The sequence below is a fragment of the Acomys russatus genome, chromosome 8 (assembly GCF_903995435.1).
Source record: "Acomys russatus chromosome 8, mAcoRus1.1, whole genome shotgun sequence".
Lineage (NCBI taxonomy): Eukaryota > Metazoa > Chordata > Mammalia > Rodentia > Muridae > Acomys > Acomys russatus.
In genome coordinates, this window is record NC_067144.1 from 1,173,634 (window position 1) to 1,198,088 (window position 24,455).

The following is a 24,455-nucleotide window of genomic DNA, read 5'->3' on the forward strand; positions in this document are numbered from 1 at the left end:
GCTCAATTATCACTTACTTACCAACTAATATCCACATATATGTGAATACATGTCATGGTTATTTTTCTGAATCTGCGTTACCTCACTCAGGATGTTTTTTTTTTTCCTCGTTCTTTCCATTTGCCATTTCCATGTTCTCTTTCTCTCTCCCTCTCTCTTTAACAGCTGAGTAACTCCGTTCATTCTTCTGTTGAGGGATGTTTAGGTTGTTTCCAATTTATAGCTATTGTGAATAGAAAAGCAATAAACATGGTTGAGTAAGTGTTTTTGTGGCACAAGTGTCCTGTGCTGGATCTTCAGGTAGACTGAGCACACTGATTTCCATAGTGGATGTCCGACTTCACGCTCCCACCAGCTGTGGAGGAGTGTTCCTCTTATCATCCTGGCCAGCATGAGCTCTCAGTTATGTTACTGATCTTAGCTATTCTGACAGGAGTGGAATCTTAAAGTAGTTTTGATTTGCATTTTCCTGATTGCTAAGGATGTTGAATATTTCAGTAAGTGTTTGCTCAGCCATTTTGAGCTTCTTCTTTTGAGGATTATCTGTTTAGATTTCTACCCATTTTTGATTGGATTATCTAGTTTTTAAATATCTACTTTCTTGAGTTTTTTTTCTATAATTTGGATATTAGCCTTTGATCAGATGTGCAGTTACTAAAAAAAAAAACCTTACCCATGCTGTAGGCTCTGGCTTTGTTTGATTGACACTATCCTTTGCCTTACAGAGGCTGTTCAGTTTCATAAGGTCATTTTATTAATTGTTGATATTAGTTCCTGTGATAATGATGTTCCACTCAAGAAGTTGTCTCCTGTGGCAGTGATTTCAAGGCTATTCCTCACCTTCTTTTCTACGAGGTTCAGTGTATCAGGTTTTATGTTGAAGTCTTTGATCTATTTAGATTTGAATTTGGGGCAGGGTAATAAGTATGGTTTTATTTGGATTTTCTACATGTAGAGATCTTGTTAGACCAGCACTATTTATTGAAGATGCTGTCTTTTCTTTTCCAGTGTGCATTTCTGACTTCACTTTTAAAATCACATGTTCAGCCAGGTGTGGTGATGTGCACTTTTAGTCCCAGCACTCAGGAAGGCAGAAGCAGGCAGATTTATATGAGTTAGAGGCCAGCCTGGTCTACAAATTAAGTTCAGGACAGTCAAGGCTACACAGAGAAACTGTCTTGAAAAAACCAAAACCAAACTAAACCAAACCAAACCCAAAAATGTGTTCATATATATATTATGTGTGGATTTATGTCTGTGTCTTCACTTTGACTCCATGGGCTACATATTTATTTTTGTGCCAATCCTCTTCCTCTTCCTCCTCCTCCTCTTCCCCTCCCTCCTCCTCTCTCTCCTCCCTTCTCCACCTCCTTCCCCTCCTTCTCTTCCTCCTCTCCTCCTCTTCTTCTTCCTTCCCCTTCCTCCCTCTCTTCTCCTCCCCCTCTACTCTTCTCTCCTCCTCCTCCTCCCCTCCTCTTCCCCCTCCTCCTCCTGTTGTTGTTGTTGTTGTTGTTGTTGTTGTTGTTGTTGTTCTTCTTCTTCTTCTTCTTCTTCTTCTTCTTCTTCTTCATAGTTTTCTGTAATACAATTTAAACTTGGAAATAGTGATACCTCTAGCAGTTCTTTGATTGTTCAGGAGCATTTTAACGCGCGCGCGTGTGTGTATGTGTGTGTTTCCATATGAAACTGAGAATTGTCCTTTCAAGATATGTGAAGAATTGTGTTGGAATTTTGACAGGGCTTGCGTTGAGTACCTAGGTTGCTTTTGGTAGGATGGACAGTTTTACTATGGTGATTCTACTGACCCATGAGAGGTCTTTCCATCTCCTGACATCTTCCTCAATTTATTTCTTCAAACACTTGAAGTTTTTATCATACATGTCTTTCATTTGCTTGGCTAGAGTTACCCTAAGACATTTTATATTATTTGAGGCCGTTGTAAAAGGTGTCGTTTCCCTGATTTATTTCTCATTCATTTGTCATATGTATAGGAGGGCTACTGATTCTTTAGTTAATTCTGTATCCAACTTCTTTGTTGAAAGTGTTTATCAGCTGTAGAAGTTTCCTGGTAAAATTGTTCAGGTCTATTTTGCATATTATCTACAAGTAAAGATACTTTGACTTCTTCCTTTCCAATTTCTATTCCCTTGATTTTCTTCAGCTGTCTTGTTGACTTTGGTAATATTTTAAATGCTATGTTGACTATGTATGGAGAGAGTTAACAGCCTTGTTTTCTTCCAATTTTTTAGTGGAACTGCTTTGAGTTTCTTTCCATTTAAGTTGATGTCTGGAATACAGAGAGACCCTGTCTCGGAAAACAAAACAACAACAACAACAACAACAAAACAAAAGAAAACAAAAAAAAAGTTGATGTCTGTTATGGGCTTGCTGTAAACTGCCTTTATTATGATTAGCTATGTCCCCTGTATCCCTAACCTCTTTTGGATGTTTTTCATGAAGGCTTGTTGGGTTTGTCAAAGGCCTTTTCTGCAGCTAATGAGATGATTCTGTGGTTTGATATTCCAGCTTCTTTATATGATATATTACACTTATCAATTTATGTATGTTGAAACATTTTTTTGCATCTCTAGGATAAAGCCTACTTAATCATGGTGGATGATCTTCATGATATGTTCTTGGATTCACTTTGCAATCATTTTATTGAGCATTTCTGCATCTATGTTCATAAGGGAAATCGATCTGTAATTCTCTTTCTTTTGGGGGTCTTTATGTTGTTTGGGTATCAGGGTAAGTATGGCCCAACAAAACCAATTGGGCACTGTCCCTTTTGGTTATTTTTTTATGGAATAATTTGAGGAGTATTGGGCAAGAACTTGTCTTTGAATGTCTGATAGAATTCTGTACTAAAATCACCTTGCTCTGGGCTTTTTCTTGGTTGGGAGACTTAATGGCTGCTTCTATTTTATTAGGGTTATATGTTTGTTTAAAGTAATTATTTGATCTTAATTTAACTTTGGTAAATTAAATTCCACGTGGAGAAAATTATCCATTTCTTTTTAGATTTCCTACTTTGGTGAGGTATAGGTTTTTAACCTATGTCCTTAAAATTTTCTGGATTTCCTCACTGTTGTTAGGTCTCCCTTTTCAATTCTGATTTTGTTAATTTGAATATTCTCTCTCTACCTTTTAGTTAATTTGGATAAGGGTTTGTCTATCTTTTTGCTTTTCTCAAAGTACCAATTATTTCTTCACTGATTCTTTGTATTGTGTTTTTGTTTCTCTTTTATTGAGCTCAGGCCCAAATTTGATTATTTCTTGCCCTGTATTCGTTTGGGTATGATTCCTTCTTTGTGTTCTAGGGCTTTCAGCTGTGCTGTCAAGTTGCTAGTCTGAGATCTCTCTAAGTTTATTAATCTAGGCACTTAGTGCTATGAACTTGCCTCCTGAACAGTCTTCATTGTGCCCATAAGTTTGGGTATGTTGTGTATTCATTTTCACTCAATTCTTGAAAGTTTTTAATTGCTTTCTATTCATTTAAGAATGATTTATTTATTTTTATTTTGGGTGTACTGTTTTGCCTGCAGGTATGACTGTGCGATGGTATCTGATCACCCACAACTGGAGGTACACACAGTTGTGAGGTGCCATATGGGTTCTGGGAATATCAACTTAGGGCCTTTGGAAGAGCAGACTCTTAACTGCTCTCCAGCCCCTTTAATTTCTTTCTTGACCCATTGTATATTCAGCAAAAAGTTAATTAAATACTCAGTTTCCATGAGTTTGTAGACTTTCTGGTGTTGTTCATATCCAGCTTTAATTTGTGATGGTCTGATAGGACGTGGGGGTTACTTCAATTTCCTTGTTTCTGTTGAGTCTTGTTTTTTATCTGAGTATGTGGTTAATTTTGGAGAAAGTTCCATGAGGTGCATAAAGGTATATTCGTTTGTGTTTGGGTGAAATGTTCTGTAAATATCTGCTAGGTCCATTTGGTTTGTAAGATCAGTTAGCTCCAGTATTTCTCTGTTTAGTTTTTGTTTGGATGACCTGTCTATTGGTGAGCATAGGGTACTGAAGTTTCCCTATATCAGTTTGTAAGGGTCAATATGTGATTTAAGCTGTAGGCGTGTTCTTTTACACAATTGGGTACCCTGTGTTTGGGGTATAGATGTTAAGAACTGAAATGTCCTCTTGGTGAATATTCCTATCTCTTTTGATTAGTTTTGGTATAAAGTCTATTTTGTTAGATATTAAGACGGCTACACAAGCTTGCTTCTTAGGTCCATTTTCTTGGAATATCTTTTTCCAATCTTTTACCTTGCGGTAATTTTTACTCTTGATGATGTTGAGGTGTGTTTTTTGGATGCAGCAGAAAGATGGATCCTGTTTTCACAACCATTCTGTTAGTCTGTGTCTTTTTATTGGGGAATACATACCAATAATGTTGAGAGAGATCACTGACCACTGATTGATGATTTCCATTATTCCGTTGTTGTTGTTGGTGGTGGTGTGTGCGCACATGTGTTTCCTTGTTTCCCTTCTTTTGATTTTGCTGGTGTGAGATTATTTCCTGTGTTTTCATGGCTGTAGCTAATCTCTTTAGGTTCATGTTTTCCTTCTAACTCCTTCTGTAGGGCTGGATTTGTAGATAGACATCATTTACATTTTGTTTTATCTTATTTTCTCCTTCTATTGTGATTGAAAGTTTTGTTAGGTATAATAGTCTGGGCTGGCAAATGTGATCTCTTATAGTTTGCAGCACAGCCATCCATGCCCTTCTGGCTTTTGGAATCTCATTGAGAAGTCAGGTGTAATTCTTATAAGTCTGTCTTTACACACACACACACACACACACACACACACACACACACAGACAATTACATGTACTGAGCTTTTCCTCCTTTCAGCTTTTAATACTCTGTTTTCTGGTCCAGTCTATTTGGTGCTCTGTGTGCTTCTTGTCCTGTTATAGGCATCTCCTTCTTTAGGTTGGGAAAACTTTCTTCTATAATTTCACTGAAGATATTTCTGGTATTGTAAGCTGGGTTTCTTTTCCTTCCTTAAGTCTTAAACTTAATTTTTTTATATTGTCCCAGATTTCTTGGATATTTTGTGACAGGAGTTTTTGTTTGTTTGTTTGTTTTTGTTTTTGTTTTAACATTTTCTTTAACTGGTGTATCAATTTCTTCTATCATATCTTCAACACCTGAGATTCTCTCTTCCATATATTGCATTCTGTTGAGGAAGCTTGCTTCGGTAGTTTCTGTTTAAATACCTAATTTTTCATTTCTACAACTTCCTGTTATGGTTTTCATTATTAGTTTTATTTCCATGTCAGGTATTGAACAGTTTTATTCATTTTCTTCCACTATTTGTGTTTTCCTAGATTTAAGGGATTTTTTTTTTCCTATTTCTTCTATGAGGACCTCTACTATATTGGTAAAGTCTGTTTTAAGGTCTTGTGCTTCAGCTGTGTTGGGATAGGTAGCACCTCCTGTTAGGCTTGCTGTGCCAAGTGGAAACATGCTGTCATGGCAGTTGTTGATTTTATTTTTATGCTGGCATTCTGGCATCTGGAACTGGGAATCTTACAGTTCTAGGTGACGATATCTGGTTTTGTCTTTGTTTGGCGTGTGCTGTGTTCCTTGGCTTGTTTCACTATTATTATTATTATTATTATTATTATTATTATTATTATTATTATTATTATTAGAGTGTGTTGTCTAGTAGGCACTTAGGAATGGGGATAGGCCAGAGACCTGAGGGGGCACAGGAGAGAAGAGAGTGGAGCGTTTCACCGGGATCTGTTTATTTAATTTTTTGAATGGGGGCAGAGAGTGAAAGGAGGTCTGCTATAGAGCCAGGTATGAGATTGGGGAATTTAATTTGGAGGGACAGAAGGAGAGGTGAAGATCTGCAGTCAGTCTACCTGCTTCCATGGCAGATGTGGCCTGTGGGTTAGCACAGACTATCTACTAGAGTTGGGGCCTGGGATAAAGCAAAGAGCTGAGGGAGAGGTTAGGAGGGGATGGTCTGTGGGGCCCACAGGAGGTGTGGGCAGGGTAAGAAGGAAGGCTGCAGCAGATGTCCTGTGATAGAGATAGCCATGGGACTGGGGGCTTGGGTTTGGAGGCAGTGCTGAAGGTCTTCAGTTAGCCTACCTGCTTTCCTGGCCTGCTCAGCTGGTGTGTTCCCAGGGAATGCCTACTGGTGTTGGAAGCTGGGATAACGGGGGAAGGAAGGTTGGAGGAGGAGACCTTTTCCATCTATTGGGGATGCAGTCACAGAGGAAAGGAAGATGGTAGCAGGTGTTCTGATACCGAGCTGGAGATGAGACTTGGGGCATTGGATGTGGAGGAGGAGAAAGAGAGATGAAGATCTGCAGGCAACCCGCCTACGTCCCTGGTGGGAGTGTGAGCGAGGGGAGTTATGAAAGAAATAGTTTAATTAGACGTTTGGTTCATGATGACTGAACAAAGACATGGCAGCAAGAACACCTGAGAGTTCCCATCTTAAACAGCAAGAAGGAGAGAGAGAGAGAGAGAGAGAGTGAGAGAGAGAGAGAGAGAGAGAGAGAGAGAGAGAGAGAGAGAGAGAGAGAGAGAGAGAGAGAGACATGCTGAGAATGGCCCAAGTCTTTTGAAACCTCAAAGGTGGCCCCTAGTGACACACCTTTTTAAACAAAGCCACACCTTTAGATCTTTTCAGAATAGTTCCACCATCTGGGGACTAAGAATTCAAACATAGGAGCCTATGGGGGCCATTCTCATTTAAGCCACAACATATCACAACTTTTTTCCTTTTCCTTTTCTTTTCTTTTAATATGTTGAGAAACTTAATTTCTTCCCACAGTGAGGGCTGGAGGAAGATCAGCAGCAAGAGTCTGGTCTCCTTCTCCTTCTCCTTCCATCTGATGAAAAGGAGCTAGGTCTGAAAAGGCCTAGTTCTGTCCTTGGGCTCCTCAGGACTGACTGCTCATGGTGCTTCATGGCACAGGTCAGCAGCAAGCCCATCACCAACATGGTGAGCTCCAGGTGTTTTCAATAGTCAAGCTCTAGCTCTGCTGCCCGGCTAAGGAAGGTAGCGACATCCTTGGCTACTTGTGCACGGTAGGTAGCTGGGGTGCCGTCATCATACTTCAAGGCCTCTGTGTAGATGGGAAGAGGCATGCCCACGGCCTGGCCAGCAATGCAAGGGTTGAGCAAGAGGCCTTCTCACAATGGCACCCCAGCGGGGACTCACTGTAGCCGGCAAGGAAGGAAAATACATAGTGCTCACTACCATGCCTAGCTTGAAGAGTCGGGTATAAGGCTCTACTGTTAGCATTCTGGAAGCCTCAGGGTTGGGTATGGTTTTGGAAAACAGGCAGACAGTCTTCGTGGCCCCATGAACATCTCCCCACCCTCGATAGGGCCATCCTGGACCTCCACCTCCTCAGCTTTGTCCTCAGTGTAGCACACTCTCACCAGACGGCGGTAAACCACACAATCCATGCTGTGGCAGAAAGAGCACACCTGCTTGTACACCTGGAAGCCCCTATGGATGCATGTGTGGTCCAAGGAGGAGAGGAGGCCACGGTGAGACCATGGGTAGCTGACGGAGGCCGGGTGTGTAGCTCCAGATCACCAGCACTCACAGAATGCAGAGCCACAGATAGCCTGCTCCCCTTGACACCAGCAAGCCTAACGCTGACAGCATCACCTTCTGGCTTAGAGAAGGGCCAGACTTGGAGGACAAGGACACTGCCTGGGGTGTCCTTAATGGAAGATGCCAGGCAGGAGGGGGGTGGTGCCTCCCAGCAGGTCTGGACCATTTGTACCTGGGAGCCCCACGCCCTGCAGGTCCAGCACCCACTGGCTTAGCGAAGCTGCTGCCCCGCCATGTCAGCCCTCTTAGTGTGGCCACTCTCTTCTTTTCTTAATATATAGCCTCAGTATGTAGCTCACGCTGGCTTCAACTCCACAATCCCCCTGCCTTCACTTCCTGAATGTTGGGATTACAAGTGTGTACCACCACATCTGTCCTTATGATAGACTTAAACAAAGTCCAGGCTTTAATAAGCATGAACCATGAGCAATCCCAGTCCCATGGGTTTTATTCTTGTGGACACTGTCTTCTTTTTCCCAAAGTTAATGATTTTTCTTGAAAAGAACTCATTTTTGGAAATAATAATAACAATAAATATGATAATTGTGACATAGGCCATAGGAAAATATAATTAAAATTAGCCCTGGGGCAAAAGGTTTTTTAAAAAAAGTACCTTATGTATGGCTGGCAAGATGGCTCCATTGGGTAAAGGTACTTGTTTCTAAGCCTGGGAACTTGATTTTTTTTTTTTTTTTTTTTTGGTTTTTCGAAACAGGGTTTCTCTGTGTAGCCTTGGCCACCCTGGACTCACTTTGTAGACCAGGCTGGCCTCGAACTCACAACGATCCGCCTGCCTCTGCCTCCCGAGTGCTGGGATTACAGGCGTGTGCCACCATGCTAAGCCTGGGAACTTGAGTTCCATTTGTGGAACCCACATGGTGGGAGGAGAGACCTTCCCCTTGGAAGCTGTTCTCTGACTTCCAAATGCATGCTGTAACACACCCTCTCACTTCCTTCCTCCCCTTCTCTCAAACACACAGACAATAAATAGAAAACATTTGAAAGTATATAGTCTGATATTGCAAAGAACAGTTTGCGAAGACACTAGTCAGCAGAGTCTTACTTCTCTTCAAACTTGATTTCATATTTAATTTTACCCAGAATTCTCCAGAAATGCTTCCGTCTGTAGGACTGCTCCCGTGTGGGATGAGCTGTACAGACATGGTGCTGGGAAGATTAGTTGGTTAGTGTGAGTGACCTTGCAGCCTGACAGTGCTCTGGGACTCTAGGACACTGTCAGCATTGCTAGTTTCCTGAATTTTTAAACACCAAGCTTTCTGGAACATGCACACACTATGTCACTGGAACCCGTCCAGTGTGTTCCACATGTGAGTGCTGCAGAGGACAAAGGGAGGGGGAATCAAGAATTCTAGCCACAAGGCAAATAGCTTAAGCGAGCTCCTGGATGGCGGATTTCCCACAGGGATAAAGCACCGGAAGTGTTTGTATCCATCTTGAATACATCATCTGCGGTGCTGGGAAAGGTCCTTGAGACAGGAGCAGTGTGCACAAGCAGTCATGAAAGAATTGCAAATGGCTGTCATGAGGACCAAACTTCAGGCTGTTATTTTTAAAGGGTCTTTAATACTCTCAAAGGGCACACAGTACATTCATGCTTTGTTGTTCTGTCTTGTCTCCTTTCTCTGTTTCTGAAAATGGGAAAGACATCTTCAGATCCAGATATGATTATTAAGTGCTGCTCAGCAGATTTCTGAAAGCAGACTTCACATAGCTTTCAGGTGCAGGCCAGCGGTGTCAAGGGCTTCCAAACCTTCTGAAGCATTCTAATTGGCCCCACTGTCTTCTAAACATAGTTTAGTTTTCATAAATGTAGTGCGTGGACCCAGGTACCAGAAACAACAGGTTGTCTCACTGACAACATTCTTGAAATGAGGCCTCTGTGAGGGATAAACGCATGCTCCCTAATTGATTAGAGAGGGTCTTAATTGTTTTGCTATGGCTAAGAACCAAGAACTTTGTCCTAGGGTTTTTCTCTGCATGTATACGAGCTCACATGTGCTGGCATTACCCTTACAGGTAATTAGTCGTAACATCAACATCATGTACTATTTTAAAATTTCAAAGCTGTGTATGGCATTCATCAAAGCCATTACACATCCCACAGCCTGCCATTAGGATTTTCCTCAGGAATTGACAGCAGGAGCTAGGCTGCCCTGCGTGGCTCAGCTGAGGTTGGTCAAAACACCTGGTGGATGGGAAACAGTTAAGGAGAGGGACATGAAGAACGCACCTGAGTTTGGATAGATGTTTTTCTTGACTTTAGCTTGTTTAAGAGAGATAGATGCTCAGGTATTTGACCTCCTGGGGCTCAACTATCCCTCCAGTCTCAGCTCTGAGTAGCTGGGGTTGCAATTCCACTTTTGCAACACATCTTTTTATGCATTTTTGAAGAGTTGGCAACTTCACTCCTCTTTATAGGTATTGAAGTAAATCTTAGCTTTCTCTCAGCAAAGCCATAATTACTAACATCTCTTTGGGGAACAATTAGGAAGGAAAAGAAACAGCGAGAGGCTATGCTACCACCAGGTGGCACAGCTTTAATACCCTGGAAGAAATGCTGGCGCACCCAAGATCGCGGTCAGATGCTGAGGAACGCACAGCGTTTAGGGTGGCTGTCACTCTCCCGTGGGCTCTGTGGTCAGCGGGAGGTCCTGTTGACCCGTCCGTCTATCAGGCCATCAGGCGGTGTTGAGGAGGAGCCTAACCATTATGGCAACTGTGCCTCAGCACCCCGAGAAGTGTGACTGGCGCGGGTTTGAATTTCCTGGGACGCCCGCTGGCGGCTCTAGCTCCGAACCCGGGACCCGACTCACTGTTTACACCTTCTGGGGCGCCCGGCGGAGGCGCCAGGATAGAACCTGTGGATTCAGGCCGCGGAGCCCCTCTGCCAGTTCCTAGTTTGCGATCACTGAGGGCTGCGCATTTGCGTGTGTCGGCGGCAAATCCAGATTTTCATTTCGCTCTGGGATCGGACAACTAAGAAGGCTCCAAACCGCACAAACAGGAAGAAGGGAAGGGTAGGAGTGCGGGCAGAGGGCGGGTTGTTCCCAGCAGCGCTGCGGGTCCCTCCCCGCCCGGGTCCCCGACCCGCCGGGGCCAGGGCGGGGCGTGAGCGTCAGCTGGGGCTAGAAAAGGCGGCGGCCCAGCCCCGCGAGGTGACAGCCCAACTTGGACTCCTTGCCTGGCCGAAGTCGCCATGAGCACCGCGCTTTTCAGCCTGGACAGCCCCGCGCGCGGTACACCCTGGCCCCCGGAGCCGGCGGCCTTCTACGAGCCAGGCAGGGTGGGCAAGCCGGGCAGAGGGCCCGAGCCGGGGGACCTGGGGGAGCCAGGCTCCGCGACCCCTGCCATGTACGACGACGAGAGCGCCATCGACTTCAGCGCCTATATTGACTCCATGGCCGCCGTGCCCACCCTGGAGCTGTGCCACGACGAGCTCTTCGCCGACCTCTTCAACAGCAACCACAAAGCGGCCGGCGCGGGCGGCCTGGAGCTGCTGCACGGCGGCCCCCCACGACCCCCGGGTGCGGGTTCAGCCTCTCGGGGCCCGCTCAAGCGCGAACCCGACTGGGGTGACAGCGACGCGCGGGGCTCCCTGCTGCCCGCGCAAGTGGCGGTGTGCGCGCAGACCGTGGTGAGCCTGGCGGCCGCGGCGCAGCCCACGCCGCCCACTTCCCCCGAGCCTCCTCGAGGCAGCCCAGGGCCGAGCCTCGCGTCCGGTCCGGTCCGAGAAAAGGGCGCGAGCAAGAGGGGTCCGGACCGCGGCAGCCCGGAGTACCGGCAGCGGCGGGAGCGCAACAACATCGCTGTGCGCAAGAGCCGCGACAAGGCCAAGCGCCGTAACCAGGAGATGCAGCAGAAGCTGGTGGAGCTGTCGGCCGAGAACGAGAAGCTGCACCAGCGCGTGGAGCAGCTCACGAGGGACCTGGCCGGCCTCCGGCAGTTCTTCAAAGAGCTGCCCAGCCCGCCTTTCCTGCCGCCCGCCGGCGCCGACTGCCGGTAACCCGCGGCGCGGGCCTCAGAGACTCCAAACGACCGATACCTCAGACCCCGACGGCCGGGAGAGGAGGCCGCCAGAACCGCTGCAGTTTCTTTATTCTTTTTGGTGTTTCGAGACAGGATTTCTTTGTGTAGCCGTGGCTGTCCTAGACTCGCTCTGTAGACCAGGACAGCCTCGAACTTGCAGCGATCCGCCTGCCTCGGTCTCCCAAGTGCAGTTTCTTTGGGACTTGCAAGCGACAAGAAAGAAGCTTGGGCACAGGACTGCGAGAGAAGCTATATGAATCTTTCCCCCTTAAATTATTTTTGATAATGGTAGCGTTTTCTACGTCTTATTACCATTGCAGCTAAGGTACATTTGTAGAAAAGACTTTTCGGACAGACTTTTGTAGAGAAGAGGAAGAGACCACGCATGCTTTTTATATTAATTTTTACAGTATTTGTAAGAATAAAGAAGCATTTAAATCGCTGCAGCTTCCTATATTCAGTCTCTCTCGCACACAGTGTACTGGGACCTCACCAGGGAGCCACGGCAGCAGGTGTGCTGCCCACATGGGGTAAGGCGATGGATGAGTTTGCTTGCTTTGGAGGCCTCCTCATGTCTGTGCTGCCTTCTGAAGCAACAAGACAAAGCAATGACTACTCATGTTAGGTGGACGGTGCGATCCCAGAGTATGCTGATCAGAGCGCAGCTGATACCCCTGACGTTTTAGGTGTTGGCTGAAGGGTGAGAGGGTGGAAGAAGTCAGAAACCTGATTCCTCTGTGCTTGTGTGGACTTTGCTTTCACTTTCCCCAGTCCTAGGGACAACATGTAGATTTCAAAGTGTGCATCGGGACAGATTAATATAGCAGTATATAAAAAGGACAGCCCCAAACGCCATTAATTGTAATGTTTGAGGGCAAAACAAAAACAACAACAAAACCAAAACACTATGTGCCTTTCTCCTAAGAAAACTGGTGTTAGGAACCTTTCCCTGATCTTTGCACTGCCTGTTACTATGTTACTGCACAGAAAGAAAACACAGAATGTCCAGGGTCCAAATATGTAGCTTTGTTTGTAATTCCAATCCCTGCCCAAAGCACAGGATGGGATTGCTGTGAGTCTATGACCTTTGCCCTCTAAGGTTCTCCTGGGTCTTTGACAGCTATGTGGTGGAGTGAGCTACAGAAATTTCTGCTTTTACAGCTTTCATCACCTACATTGTATGGGTGACAGGGCCATCTCAGGCAGTCCCTAGAACATTTGTCCCCAGATTTCTAAAGCCATACAGTGTTTAGGTTGGACATTTATTTATTGTAGCAAAATAGTAACATCTCAATATGAGGTGTTGGCTGCAGCTTTACAGAAGTCTTCCAAGGAATATTAAATACTACAAAGAAAAAAAAGTACAATATGGGCAAAATCTTTAAACACTTTAAAGCTACAATGAAGAACATTTCCTAATAAATCTATAATATTGCCTAACTAATGTAAAACAAAGACAGGAACACTCAAAGAAACGTGTCCTCAAACTTGTAGGAAGGTAATTAGGAAAAAAAAAAGATGTAATGAAAGTTTTTTAATTTACAAAGTCATCCTATTAATCTCTCTACCAAAAGGCAGAGGGAGAGGGAGGGAGGAAGGGAGGGAGGGAGGGAGGGAGGGAAGGAGGGAGGGAGGGAGGAAGAGGGGGAGGAGGGAGAACCAGCTAAAGTTAAACTATAAAAAACCCTCTGGAGTTAACTGGCCTCCCCAAGTTATGCTCCCGCCCTCATGCAAAGTGCAGGGATGTCAGGAGGGCGGGTGGGTGGCTCCTGCTGCACTCAGCAGCTCGATCTCCTCCAGTGTGACGCAGCAGCTGGTCTGCTGTGTAGTGATGGACTCCACCAAGCAGGGTAAAGGCCCCATCTCCTTCCCAAGCACATTCTCCACTTCGTAACTCTGCAGAGACAGAAGCGTGCTGGTTAAAAGCAACAGTCCTGGTCACTCTGTCCCCTACAACGATGCCACAGCTGGGGTTCCTCCCTTCCAAAGGAAAACGGTTTTGGAGGGTGGGTGTGGATTATGAAAATCCCCGTTATTAGAGCAAATGAAAGAGTTACTTTATTCTGACAGTTGAGTCTTGCTGTTTTTAGTGGCTGCCAGGAGGACAGGATTTGGAAGACAAAAATGCAGAGGAAGTGCTAGTCTTCCATGGGGGCTGGGCCTTTGCTTCACATGTGTCTCCCACTTCCTCTGGGGACACTTCCCCAATCTAGCAAGACTTCTGGTCAAAGGATTTCCTGGTGCTTGCCCCAAACTTCCCTCTTCAACTAGATCCCATTTCTTCTTGAGTTACATGGGGCTAAACACTTCTTTCTGTGCCGTGGGCCTGTGACTTGAGGTTTTATCCACATAGTTAATCTTGGGAAAATTTCATCTCCAGACGGCCGCAGGCACAGGGGAGCAAGGCCTGCCCTGCCGTGGCTGTGTCCTGGCATACAACTTCAGAGCATTTTCAGGGATGCTGTGGCGAAGAACAAAACCTCAGACTTGAGGAAGAGACTGATGCTGCAGAAGGTGATGGCACGTGCAGTAGAGTGTGCTAGGCAAACTGACCTGTCCTCTGTATAAGACCGCTGGCATCTTCAGTCAAGGCGTTAGGGCCAAGAAGATGGGTAGCTGGAGAGGCCAAAAAATGTGGCCAACACAGATTTGGGGTCCTGGCATTCTACTTGTGTATTGAGTTTCATCTCAGGTCTGGACTGGCCACAGTGATTATATTCTCAAAACTATGCCTTGGACATAGTGCAATGGGAGGTAAATAGAGATGTCCTAAGCTCAGTTAGGAAAGGTGGCCAGCCCAGACAGGAACTAGGAGGCAGTTGGGCCAAGAGCCCTGGCTGGGGAAGCTTCTGTAACTGTAGCTCCTGCCTAGAGGGACCCAGCTGCTGACCAGATGGACATGAACACCCCAATGACTGTGTGTCTGTGTGCAGAGTGCTGCATGTTCTGTTTTGTAGAGTGATCATCAGGGTCAGTCTGGGATGTGAGCATAGCATATGTGGACTCAATTTCCCAATGTAGCTTACTTAATGCTTTATAAATGAGCAAAGTCTGCAGTGTGGGTCAATAGCCTTGTGGGAAAATGAGAACTGCTGGTCCAGACAGGAAGATCAGAGACTTGACAGGTGCTTTGCTGCAGGTTCATGGTGAGGATGGCAAGCTGACAGCCTGCTCAGCAGTGAGATCTGCACAGAGCGCCAGTACAGGGCCAGTCACAATGAACTGGCAGAAGGACAGTGAAGGAGGGACAGCTGAGTACTGGTACTATTTGACTTAACCAATGCCTGCGTAAGTGTGAAAAAGATGACCCACACACTCTCATGGTTTTCTCTGGTAAACGTATGATTTGCTTGGTTTTCTTTTGAGACAGGGTCTCATGCCATGTGGCTCAGGCTGACCTCAAACTTGGTATGCAGCTGAGGACAACCTTGAATTCCTGATTCTCCTGCCTTACCTCTCAAGTGCCGTGGTCACAAGTGGGAAACAGCAATGCCCAGCTCAAAGGTATGTAACTTGAATTTCATGTGGTCAGTGAAAAATCCTTTCTTTGTAAAATGTTAGGTTTACCTCTATCATTTATAAGTTAACCTTAAACTCATGTGTTTTATATTCATAAATAATTTAGTATGTATTTTGGGGAAATCAACATGGTAAATTTAAAACATGCACATCAACAAATTCAGGCACTGTCCATACGAATATGTATCTGAATATATAAAAATGTGTCTGTCTGACTTTAAGTATTTACTTATTTAATTTTGTGTCTTTTTGAGAAAAACTGAGTTATGGGATTGGATCCAAGTTTCTCTGCATGCCAGAAAACTACTGTTCTGCTGAGCTGCAGCCAATTCCCTGTGTCTTCTGTTTTTACTAAGACACTACATGTTTGCCTTTTCTGAAAACTGAAGGAACAGATTTTAACCCCATGTCCCAGTGATGTCACCAGTGATGAAACAGCAAAACCAACAACAGTTAATCCTGCTGCTTTAACATTCACAGTGTGACTGCAGTAAGAAATACAGTTTTAACATCCATGTATTGTAACCAGAAGCAGTACACTTGCTGCAGGGAATGGAGTATGGCTTTTATGGAGAGCCCTAATTTGACTCTGGATTTTGTGAAGGTGCATTGTCATTCAGGGGACCCCCAGAACACACAGTGGGTGACAGCCAGCCTCTCTTGGGCTCCACCCCAGATCAGAGGTAAAGGGCCTGCTAGCTACTGGGAGCAGAGCTGGGGACAGTGGAGAAAGCTTGCTAAAATGTGCTCCAAGTCTGTCCCCTTGTCCTACTAATGTAGACTCTGAAACTACAGCACCTACAAAAGTGACACTAAGAGCTATACCTCTCTGTGCCATTTTATTTAACATTTGTGCACATGTATGTACAATTGTGCACACACAGATAAATGTGTATGTATGAACAGCCTCATATACAAGTGCATGTACTCCTGCGCGCGCGCGCACATACACACACACGAGCCAGTGTCTGAGCAGACGCATAGACACTCACGGGAACACACGCCCACATAACTTTCTGAAGCTCTACCAGCAGGATTTTGGCTACCAGAATTTTAGCTGAGAAGTTAAGTGTGTTGGGGAAACAAGATACCTCAGCCAGCAGGAAATCAAAGAAAGGAGGGAGGATTTCTGCCAATGTGTCCTGGTGTCTGGGTCCCCAAAGAGACATTACCTTAAGGAGGGCACCAGACACTGCCTTTTTGGGACACCTGTGCTATGGTGGCCACTGAGTCAGAGGGCAGAGGACAGCATTTAAGCACATGGATCAGAACACGGAAACTGATGGTGAGGCGTCGTAAGTGGGGTTAGGAAAGGGGGTTGAGTTCATTTTGTTATTCAGCCTCCAGCAGGACTTTCCATGCTTTTATCCAACTTTCTCCACAGAGCATGTTTTTAGAAAACCCAGCTCCACTGTCTTAAAGCTCCTGAGCCCCCAGCTTCTCAGTTCTGGTGTTCTCCTGGTCCAGCACCACCCATTCTCATCTTCCCTCCCACAAAGGCCAAAAGGCAGGAGACAAATTCAGCTAATGGAAACCGCTTCCTTCCCCCTTTGAACACTGTAAGTTCTTCAGGTCCTGAGATAAAAGCTGTCTTAGTGGGATGTCTCCGTGGTGAGTCTCTCATGGAGATGGGAGGCAATTAGTGATGATAATGTTTGAGCAATGCACTGGGCTTGATTCTTAAGCCACAGTGACTGCTGATTTTACATAATAAGAAAATATCAACTCTGTGTCCTCTAACTTGGTGTAAAATTTTGACTTTTTATTCAGACAACAGTGACAGTATTAGCAGCAGCTCAGATGAAAATTCTAGGAGGGAGTGCAAAGCCACTGAAGAGCTTTAAAGCTGCTGGCTTTATTTCAGAGGACAGAAACAGGCTCCTTGAAGTCAGAACTGAGAACCACAGCTCAGACCAGTAACCCTCAAAGCTTATGTATGTGGCTTCTAATTGCACCCAAACTCTGATGGCCCTAGTTTAGATAAAAGAGGGTTCGTGGCATGTCTGTATCTGTGCTGTCCTTGACACTGGCTGGACAGGCAGAAGGGCTAAGGAGGAACCCAACAGGAGGGTCCACACTGCACACTGCATAAGCTGGAGTTGGGCCATGGGGACCATCAAGAAAATACTCCTGTTTGGTAGTCAGAGTTGTTCTTGTCAGCTTTCCATGTACCACACTGAACAAGACTGATGCCATCTCAGGTGGCAGGTCCCAGACACCCTTTTCTGGGTTATCAACTCCATGCGCTACCTATGATGCATGCATTTATAAACAAGGTTTCACGTAGCCACAGGCTAGCTTCAGTCTTGCTATGTAGTTATGGATAATCTTGAGCTTCTCATCCAAGGGCCCTGTGCATCTCTACAAACTGAGCTACATCCTCCGCCCCCTTAGTGTCCCTAAGTGGGTTTTGAAAGGTAAGTAGCATTTCAAAGGACAGAAGTCCCAACGTTCACCATGTGATGGTTCCTTTCTAGGAGGCACATGCACAGCTTACTAAGTCCTCCTACAGCAATTCCCAAGGCAGGCCACTCCAAAGTTCTGGGAAGTAACAACAACCACAGCAATGGTAAAGTTATTCAGGGTTCGGAATATCCAGCAGTTAAAAACACTGAAAAGTATGCCCCAGGGCCAGCAAGACGGCTTGGTAGGCAAAGGTCTTGTCATCAGGCCTGATGCCCTGAGTTCAGTCAATCTCTGGGAACCACAGGGCAGGAAACACCCAACTCCTCCAAGTTGTTCTCTAACATGTGCTGTGTACTGTGGCATGTACATACTGATGTACACACACACACACACACACACACACACACACACACACACACACACACAGACATACACTAAATAAGTATACAAATAAGTAAATGTAATGAAAAGCATGTCTTAGCAAGGCTGTTTTGTGACTGGGAAGCCATGGGGAAGGACTCCAGTCTCCAGGCTGCATGACTGTGACAGAAGCCAAGAAGGAACATTTCCAGTGTCTGCTTCATTCATCATCTCATTTCCAAAGAAGAAAGAATCTGATCCTGCCATTCGACGACACGCGTGAATGACAGGGGCAAGGTGGGCGTGTTTTAACATGTAAGTGACTTGCTGCGTTACGACGGGATTTATCGTAAATGATCACATACAGCAAAGCGGTCTTCCTCAAGGGAGAAGCTCACCCAGGTTAAGAGCATAGGGCACACTCAGGCTGGGGCCCTGGACTTACCCCATCACGGGAGGCAGCGGACGTCAGCAGTGAGGAAATACTTCTCTCCAACAGCTGCAGTAAGAGGGAAGAAGGGCTCAGTGGTATCCCCCAAGGGCAAATACTCACCCGAGAGTAACAGGGTCTAAGTTGTCTGCTTCCTTTTCAGAACAACAGTCTTGGAGCCATATAGAGAACACGTGATAGGTACCCCTTCCTTTTTCTCCCAAGGCCTGAAGAGCTCTTACCACATCTTCTTTTTGGTATACACCGTGTGCCACAAGGTGAAAAAAGAACACACATGTACCCCAGCTCCAGCGTCCTCCTTGCAGTCCACAGAGCAGACACATGGTCAAACATGAGCCCCGGGTCCCTTTCCTACCTTGATCTTCACGGTGCTCTCAGGTCTTGTGGGGCAATGCAGAAAGACATGCAGTTGCCTCCTTTGAAGAGGTGACACAACCAGTCGGGAACAGTCCCCACAGGAGAAGGAGCCTCTGGTGTGAGAAGGCATGTGGGGATATAAGCAACCAGGTAGATAGGTATCAGAAGAGTTCTACAGCAGAGAGAGATTTCTCTAAACAATTAGTGAGAGAAATTTTGCTGTCAGAATTAAAAGTGTTGGCACCAGTCAAAAGCAGGCAGGAATTAGCAGTTTCAAGCTGCTGAGGGGGCACTGGGTACACAAAGAGGCATTTTTCATGAGGAGTATGGGGGGGACGCAGTGTTCCAGGAAGTGAAGGCCAGACCTTCCAGAGGTCAGGGAAGTGAGTTTCCCACCCTTTGGGCAGGCCAAGCTTGCTCATCAACCCTGCTGCCTTCACTCCTACACTGCTTTCACATGGACCTGTGCTCCAGGAGTGACTTGTGCACTCACAGGGCCAACAACTCAGCAGGCATCAGGAATACTATTTTATCTGTGTGGCTGTTTTGCCTGTCCATGATGTATACTCCTGCTGAGTGAAGAACGCAGCAAAGGGCATCAGATCCCCTGGAACCAACATCACAGACAGCTGTGAGCTGCATGTGGGTGCTGGGAAGAGCAGCCAGTGCTCTTAACTGCTGAGCCATCTCTCCAGCCCCTGCTCTTTGCTTCTAAGAAATAGACAAGTAATGATGACACATTTTGTTTGTTATATGACAAAGTCCAATGAGAAGCAGAGTCACTCCAGAGAAACAAATGACACCAACACTGTGCTGCAGAGTTTTATGACAATTTGACACAAACTAGAGTCATCTGAAGACAGGGAGCCTCAATTGGGAAAGTGCCTCCTAAGATCTGGCAGGAGGCCATAGGGCATTTTCTTAATTAGTGATTGAGGAGAAAGGGCCAACATTCCACTGCTGGTGGAACCATTCCTGGGCAGGAGGTCATGCTTGGTCATGCTTTCTATAAGAAGTCCAGCTGAGCAAGCACGGGGAGCAAGCCAGTAAGCAGGACGCACCCGTGCCTCTGCATCAGTTCCTGCCCCCACTGGTCCTGTTTGAGTTCCTGTCCTGATGTCCTCCAATGACGGATGGAGTATAATGTGTAAGCCAAATAAATCTTTTCCTCCCAACTAGTTTTTGGTCACAGGACACTGTGATCATCATCACAACAACACAGAACCCACAACTAAGACAAACACAGCCTTGACCTCAGCTCAGGAGGGTAAGATAAGTGGGAAGGAAAGGTGTGTCTAGTAAAGGCTGCAGGACTTCCAGGACATGTCATGCAACCACTGTGTCCCCTAGGAAGGTGTGCACCAGGACATGCCATGTAGCCGCTCTGTCCTCAGGGGAGCTGTGCAGCAGGACATGCCATGCACCCGCTCTGTCCCCTGGGAAGGTGTGCACCAGGACATGCCATGTAGCCGCTCTGTCCTCAGGGGAGGTGTGCACCAGGACATGCCATGCAGCTGCTCTGTCCCCTGGGAAGGTGTGCACCAGGACATGCCATGTAGCCGCTCTGTCCTCAGGGGAGGTGTGCAGCAGGACATGCCATGCAGCCGCTCTGTCCCCTGGGAAGGTGTGCACCAGGACATGCCATGCAGCCGCTCTGTCCCCTGGGAAGGTCTGCACCAGGACATGCCATGCAGCTGCTCTGTTTCCTGGGAAGGTCTGCAGGACTCCTAAGATAAGCCATGTACCTTATTTTACCTGTTCACATTTTTTTTTGTTCTTTTCCTAATAATGAAGGCCCTAAGGACAAAGCTCAGTTCTACATTTTGAGGGGCAAGGAGAAGCTGCAAAGACTGAGCTCTCCATTAGGAAAACCCACAAAGCTGCACCATAGCCTCTATGCTACAGCTCCACAGAGTAGGTCCCTCGGTGCTTTGGGAACCCACACACAGGCTACAAGGTTGCAAGACCATGGAGCTGGGTGATTGCCGTGTGCTTTGGGCCCCAGGGGTTTCAGGCAGCCTTACCCATCTTCTGGCTTTTGCTCCAGTCTTCCATTGCCACACTGGTTACACACAGGCCACGAGAAAGCAGTGCTCTCATCTACATCCACCACAGCACCTAAGCCCAGTAAGAAGAAAGATTCAGCACTGACCCATATCCTGGCCTCTGGGGTTGCCTATCTTAGCTCTGCTTCTTTCATAGGAAGAGACAATTCTATCCACTTACTGTTGGTTAATTCCTTCTTTTATATGATTTTTCTGTTTTACTGGTTATTGTGATTAAGAATATATAACTGGATGTGGTGGTGTAAACCTTTAATCCCAACACATGGGAAGTAGAGGCAGGTGGATCTTTCATTTTCTACAGGATAGCCATGGACACACAGAGAAACCTTGTTTCAAAAAGCCAAAAAGCTCCCTACCCCCAAAACCCAAAGAAAACACACAGACAAACCAAAACCAAACCAAACCAAACCAAACCTGAATACTTGCAGTTACAGGGCTGGGGAGAAGGTTCTATGGGTAACAGTATTGTGCACCAAAGTCAAATATACCCTAGCTCCACACTCTCGGCTCTCCCCTGGGCCAGCAGAGACAGACTCTCATGCTCTGTGGCCCACAGTTCGATCAGAGAGAGATAACGCAGGTACAGCCCAATAGCCTGTGTTTGGCTGGGCTCTGGATACCCTGCTCATGGCCACCGGAGCCCTGGTGCCTTGGTTCAGTTGGAGAGAGAGAGAGAGAGAGAGAGAGAGAGAGAGAGAGAGAGAGAGAGAAAACAGTGTGATAGGCTGTGGTGTTTGGCTGGGCTTTGATCCCTGTGCCCTGGTCCAGTCTGCTGGTCCACTGGGGGATCCAGGGCCCAGGTGGCTGTGGACACATTCTCCAAAGCCCAGCCAAATGCTGCAGGCTAGCGGGTGTGGTACTTGGTGGCTCAAAGCCTAGCCAAATGCAAGAATGGGCAGTACTTCCACTCTCTCTGCAGAGCACCAGCAGCAGTGTCTGCTGGCCCAGTAGGGAGTCCAGGGTGTGGGGCAACCCTGGAGCTGAATCCAGGTCACCTGCATGATCCAGGGAAGGGTTCCCTGATCCCCACAGGTGAGTGGTCTCGACCTATAGACATTTACCAATGAACTACTCTCAACGACCGGTGAAGGACACCAAAAACTACCTCCCAACATCAGAAACAGCAAGATGACTAAAGGCCAGTGTAAAAAACACAAACAACAAAAGCCAAAATAATATGGCATCCCCAGAACCCAGTTATCCCCAAGAATTCAACCCTGGGAACTCAAACACAGCTGAAACACAAGAAAATGACCTCAAATCCTTAGTAATGAAGATGATAATGGAGGAAATGAATAAAATCCATAAACAAATACAGGAAGATGAGGCCAAACAGACTGAGGACCTTAGAGAGGCCATGGCAGAAAACTATAGAGAGAAAATGAGGAAATCACTGGAAGAAATTCAGGAAAATGTGAACAATCAGACAAAGGAAATCAATAAAATGGTTCAAAATCTGAAGATGAAAATGGAAACAATGATAAAACACAGACAGAAGAAAGCTGGGAATGAGAGAACTTAGAGAAGAAAACAGGAAATGCAGAGGTAAGCTTCACTAACAGAATTCAGGAGATGGAGAAAATATCTTGGGGGTAGAAGATACAATAGAAGAATTTGATTCAGCCATCAAAGAAAATGTTCAGTTTGAAAAATTCCTGACACAAAACATCCAACAAATCAAGGACACCATAAACAGACAAAACTTAAGGATAATAGGAATTGAGGAAAGAGAAGATGCCTGGCTGCAAGGCCCAGAAAATATTTTCAACAAAATCATAGAAGAAAATTTCCCCAACTTAAAGAAAAAGATGCATATAAACACACAAGAGGCCTATAGAACACCAAATAGAATAGACCAGAAAAGAAAATCCTCCCACTACATAATAATCAAAACACTAAATGTACAGACCAAAGAAAAAATATTAAAAGTGGCAAGGAGAAAATCCCAAATCACATGTACTGGCAAACCTATCAGACTCACACCCAACTTCTCAGCAGAGACCCAAAAACCAGAAGGGCCTGGGTAGAGGTCTTGTAAGCCCTAAGAGACCACAGATGGCAGTCCAGACTACTACACCCAGCCAAACTTTCAATAACTATAGATGGAGAAAATAAATTCAAACAGCACCTATCCAGCCCTATACAAGTTACTAGAAGGAAAACTCCAATGCAAAGTGGCTAACTACAACCAGGTTAACACAGGAAATAGATAACTCCACTTTAGCAAAACGAAATCCAGTCAAATGCACAAACACAACCAACATCAAAATCAAACAACGTAACAGGCACTGGTCATTAATATCTCTCAACATCAATGGTCTCAACTCTGCAATAAAAAGACACAGACTAACAGAATGGATGCATAAATACAACCCAACATTCTGCTGCATTCAAGAAGTAGATCTCAGCCACAGCGATAGACAGTATCTCAGGGGAAAAGGCTGGGGAAAGTCTTTGAAGCAAACGCAAACAAGAAGCTAGGGTAGCCATTCTAATATCTAATAAAATAGACTTTCAACCAAAATTAATCAAAAGAGATGAGGAAGGACATTTCATACTCATCAAAGAAAAACTCAACCAAGATGATATCACAATTCTGAACATCTCTGCCTCAAATACAAGGGCACCCACATTTGTAAAAGAAACTAATAAAGTTTAAACCACATATCATCCACACACATTAATAATGGGAGACTTCAACACTCCACTTTCACCAAAGGATAGGTCATTGAAACAGAAGCTAAACTGACACTAACTGATGTCATTAATCAAATGGATCTAACAGATATCTACAGAACTTTTCACCCAAACACAAAATATTATACCTTCTTCTCAGAACCTCATGGCACCTTCTCTAAAACTGACCATATAGTAGGTCACAAACCAAGCCTCAACAGATACAAGAAGATTAAAATAATACCTTGAATCCTATCAGACCACTGTGGACTAAAGCTGGACCTCAACAACAACAGAAATAACAAAAACCCTACACACACATAGAAACTAAACAACTCTCCACTCAATGACAACTGGGTCAGGGAAGGAATAAAGAAATAAAGTAGGGATTTCCTAAAATTCAGTGAAACTCATGGGACAACATACTCAAACTTATGGGACACACTGAAAGCAGGGCTAAGAGGAAAAGATCATAGTACTAAGTGCCTCCATAAAGAGATTGGAAACATCTCATATAAGTAACTAAATGACACATTGGAAAGGAGGAGGTCAATTTACTCCTATTTGCAGAAGATATGATAGTATACATAACTGACCCCCAAATTTCCACCAGAGAACTCCAATAGCCCAGGCTCTAAGGTCAGCAAATAATAAATGGGACCCCATGAAACCAAAAAGCTTCTCTAAGGCAAAGGACACTGTCAAAAGAACAAAGCAACAGCCTAAAGACTGAGAAAAGATCTTCACCAATCCAATATCTGACAAAAGGCTAATATCCAAAAATAGATAAAGAACTCAAGAAATTAAACATCATCAAACCAAATAATCCAATTAAGAAATGGGGTTCAGAATTCTCAACAGAGGAATATCAAATGGCTGAGAAACACTTAAAGAAATGCTCAACCTCCTTAGTCATCAGAGAAATGCAAATAAAAACAACTCTGAGATTCCATCTTACACCCATCAGA

At 45.4% G+C, this 24,455-nt stretch overlaps 2 protein-coding genes and 1 pseudogene across 2 annotated transcripts in view; 1 reads left to right on the top strand and 2 right to left on the bottom strand.

Annotated features, from left to right (window-relative positions):
* Positions 1 to 6,827: 6,827 nt before the first annotated feature.
* On the bottom strand, positions 6,828 to 8,768 carry LOC127193213 (cytochrome c1, heme protein, mitochondrial-like; annotated as a pseudogene).
* A 1,692-nt stretch (positions 8,769 to 10,460) lies between these two features.
* Cebpd (CCAAT enhancer binding protein delta) lies at positions 10,461 to 11,865 on the top strand. Its single transcript, XM_051150566.1, has one exon. It carries the CDS (start codon positions 10,823 to 10,825, stop codon positions 11,627 to 11,629), a length of 807 nt encoding a protein of 268 aa, XP_051006523.1. The 5' UTR covers positions 10,461 to 10,822; the 3' UTR covers positions 11,630 to 11,865.
* A 1,411-nt stretch (positions 11,866 to 13,276) lies between these two features.
* The window catches only part of Spidr (scaffold protein involved in DNA repair), a 333,822-nt gene continuing 322,643 nt past the window's right edge, over positions 13,277 to 24,455 (bottom strand). Inside the window, exons 17-20 of the mRNA XM_051150592.1 lie at positions 20,770 to 20,863; positions 18,744 to 18,858; positions 18,383 to 18,436; positions 13,277 to 13,548 (exon numbers count right to left, since the gene is read on the bottom strand). Of these exons, the coding sequence (XP_051006549.1) occupies positions 13,399 to 13,548; positions 18,383 to 18,436; positions 18,744 to 18,858; positions 20,770 to 20,863 (413 nt within the window). The 3' untranslated portion in view covers positions 13,277 to 13,398. The remainder of the gene's footprint in view (positions 13,549 to 18,382; positions 18,437 to 18,743; positions 18,859 to 20,769; positions 20,864 to 24,455) is intronic.

Coding starts and splice junctions, on each gene's coding strand:
- Cebpd (XM_051150566.1), top strand. CDS start 10,823: ATGAGCACCGCGCTTTTCAGCCTGGACAGCCCCGCGCGCGGTACACCC.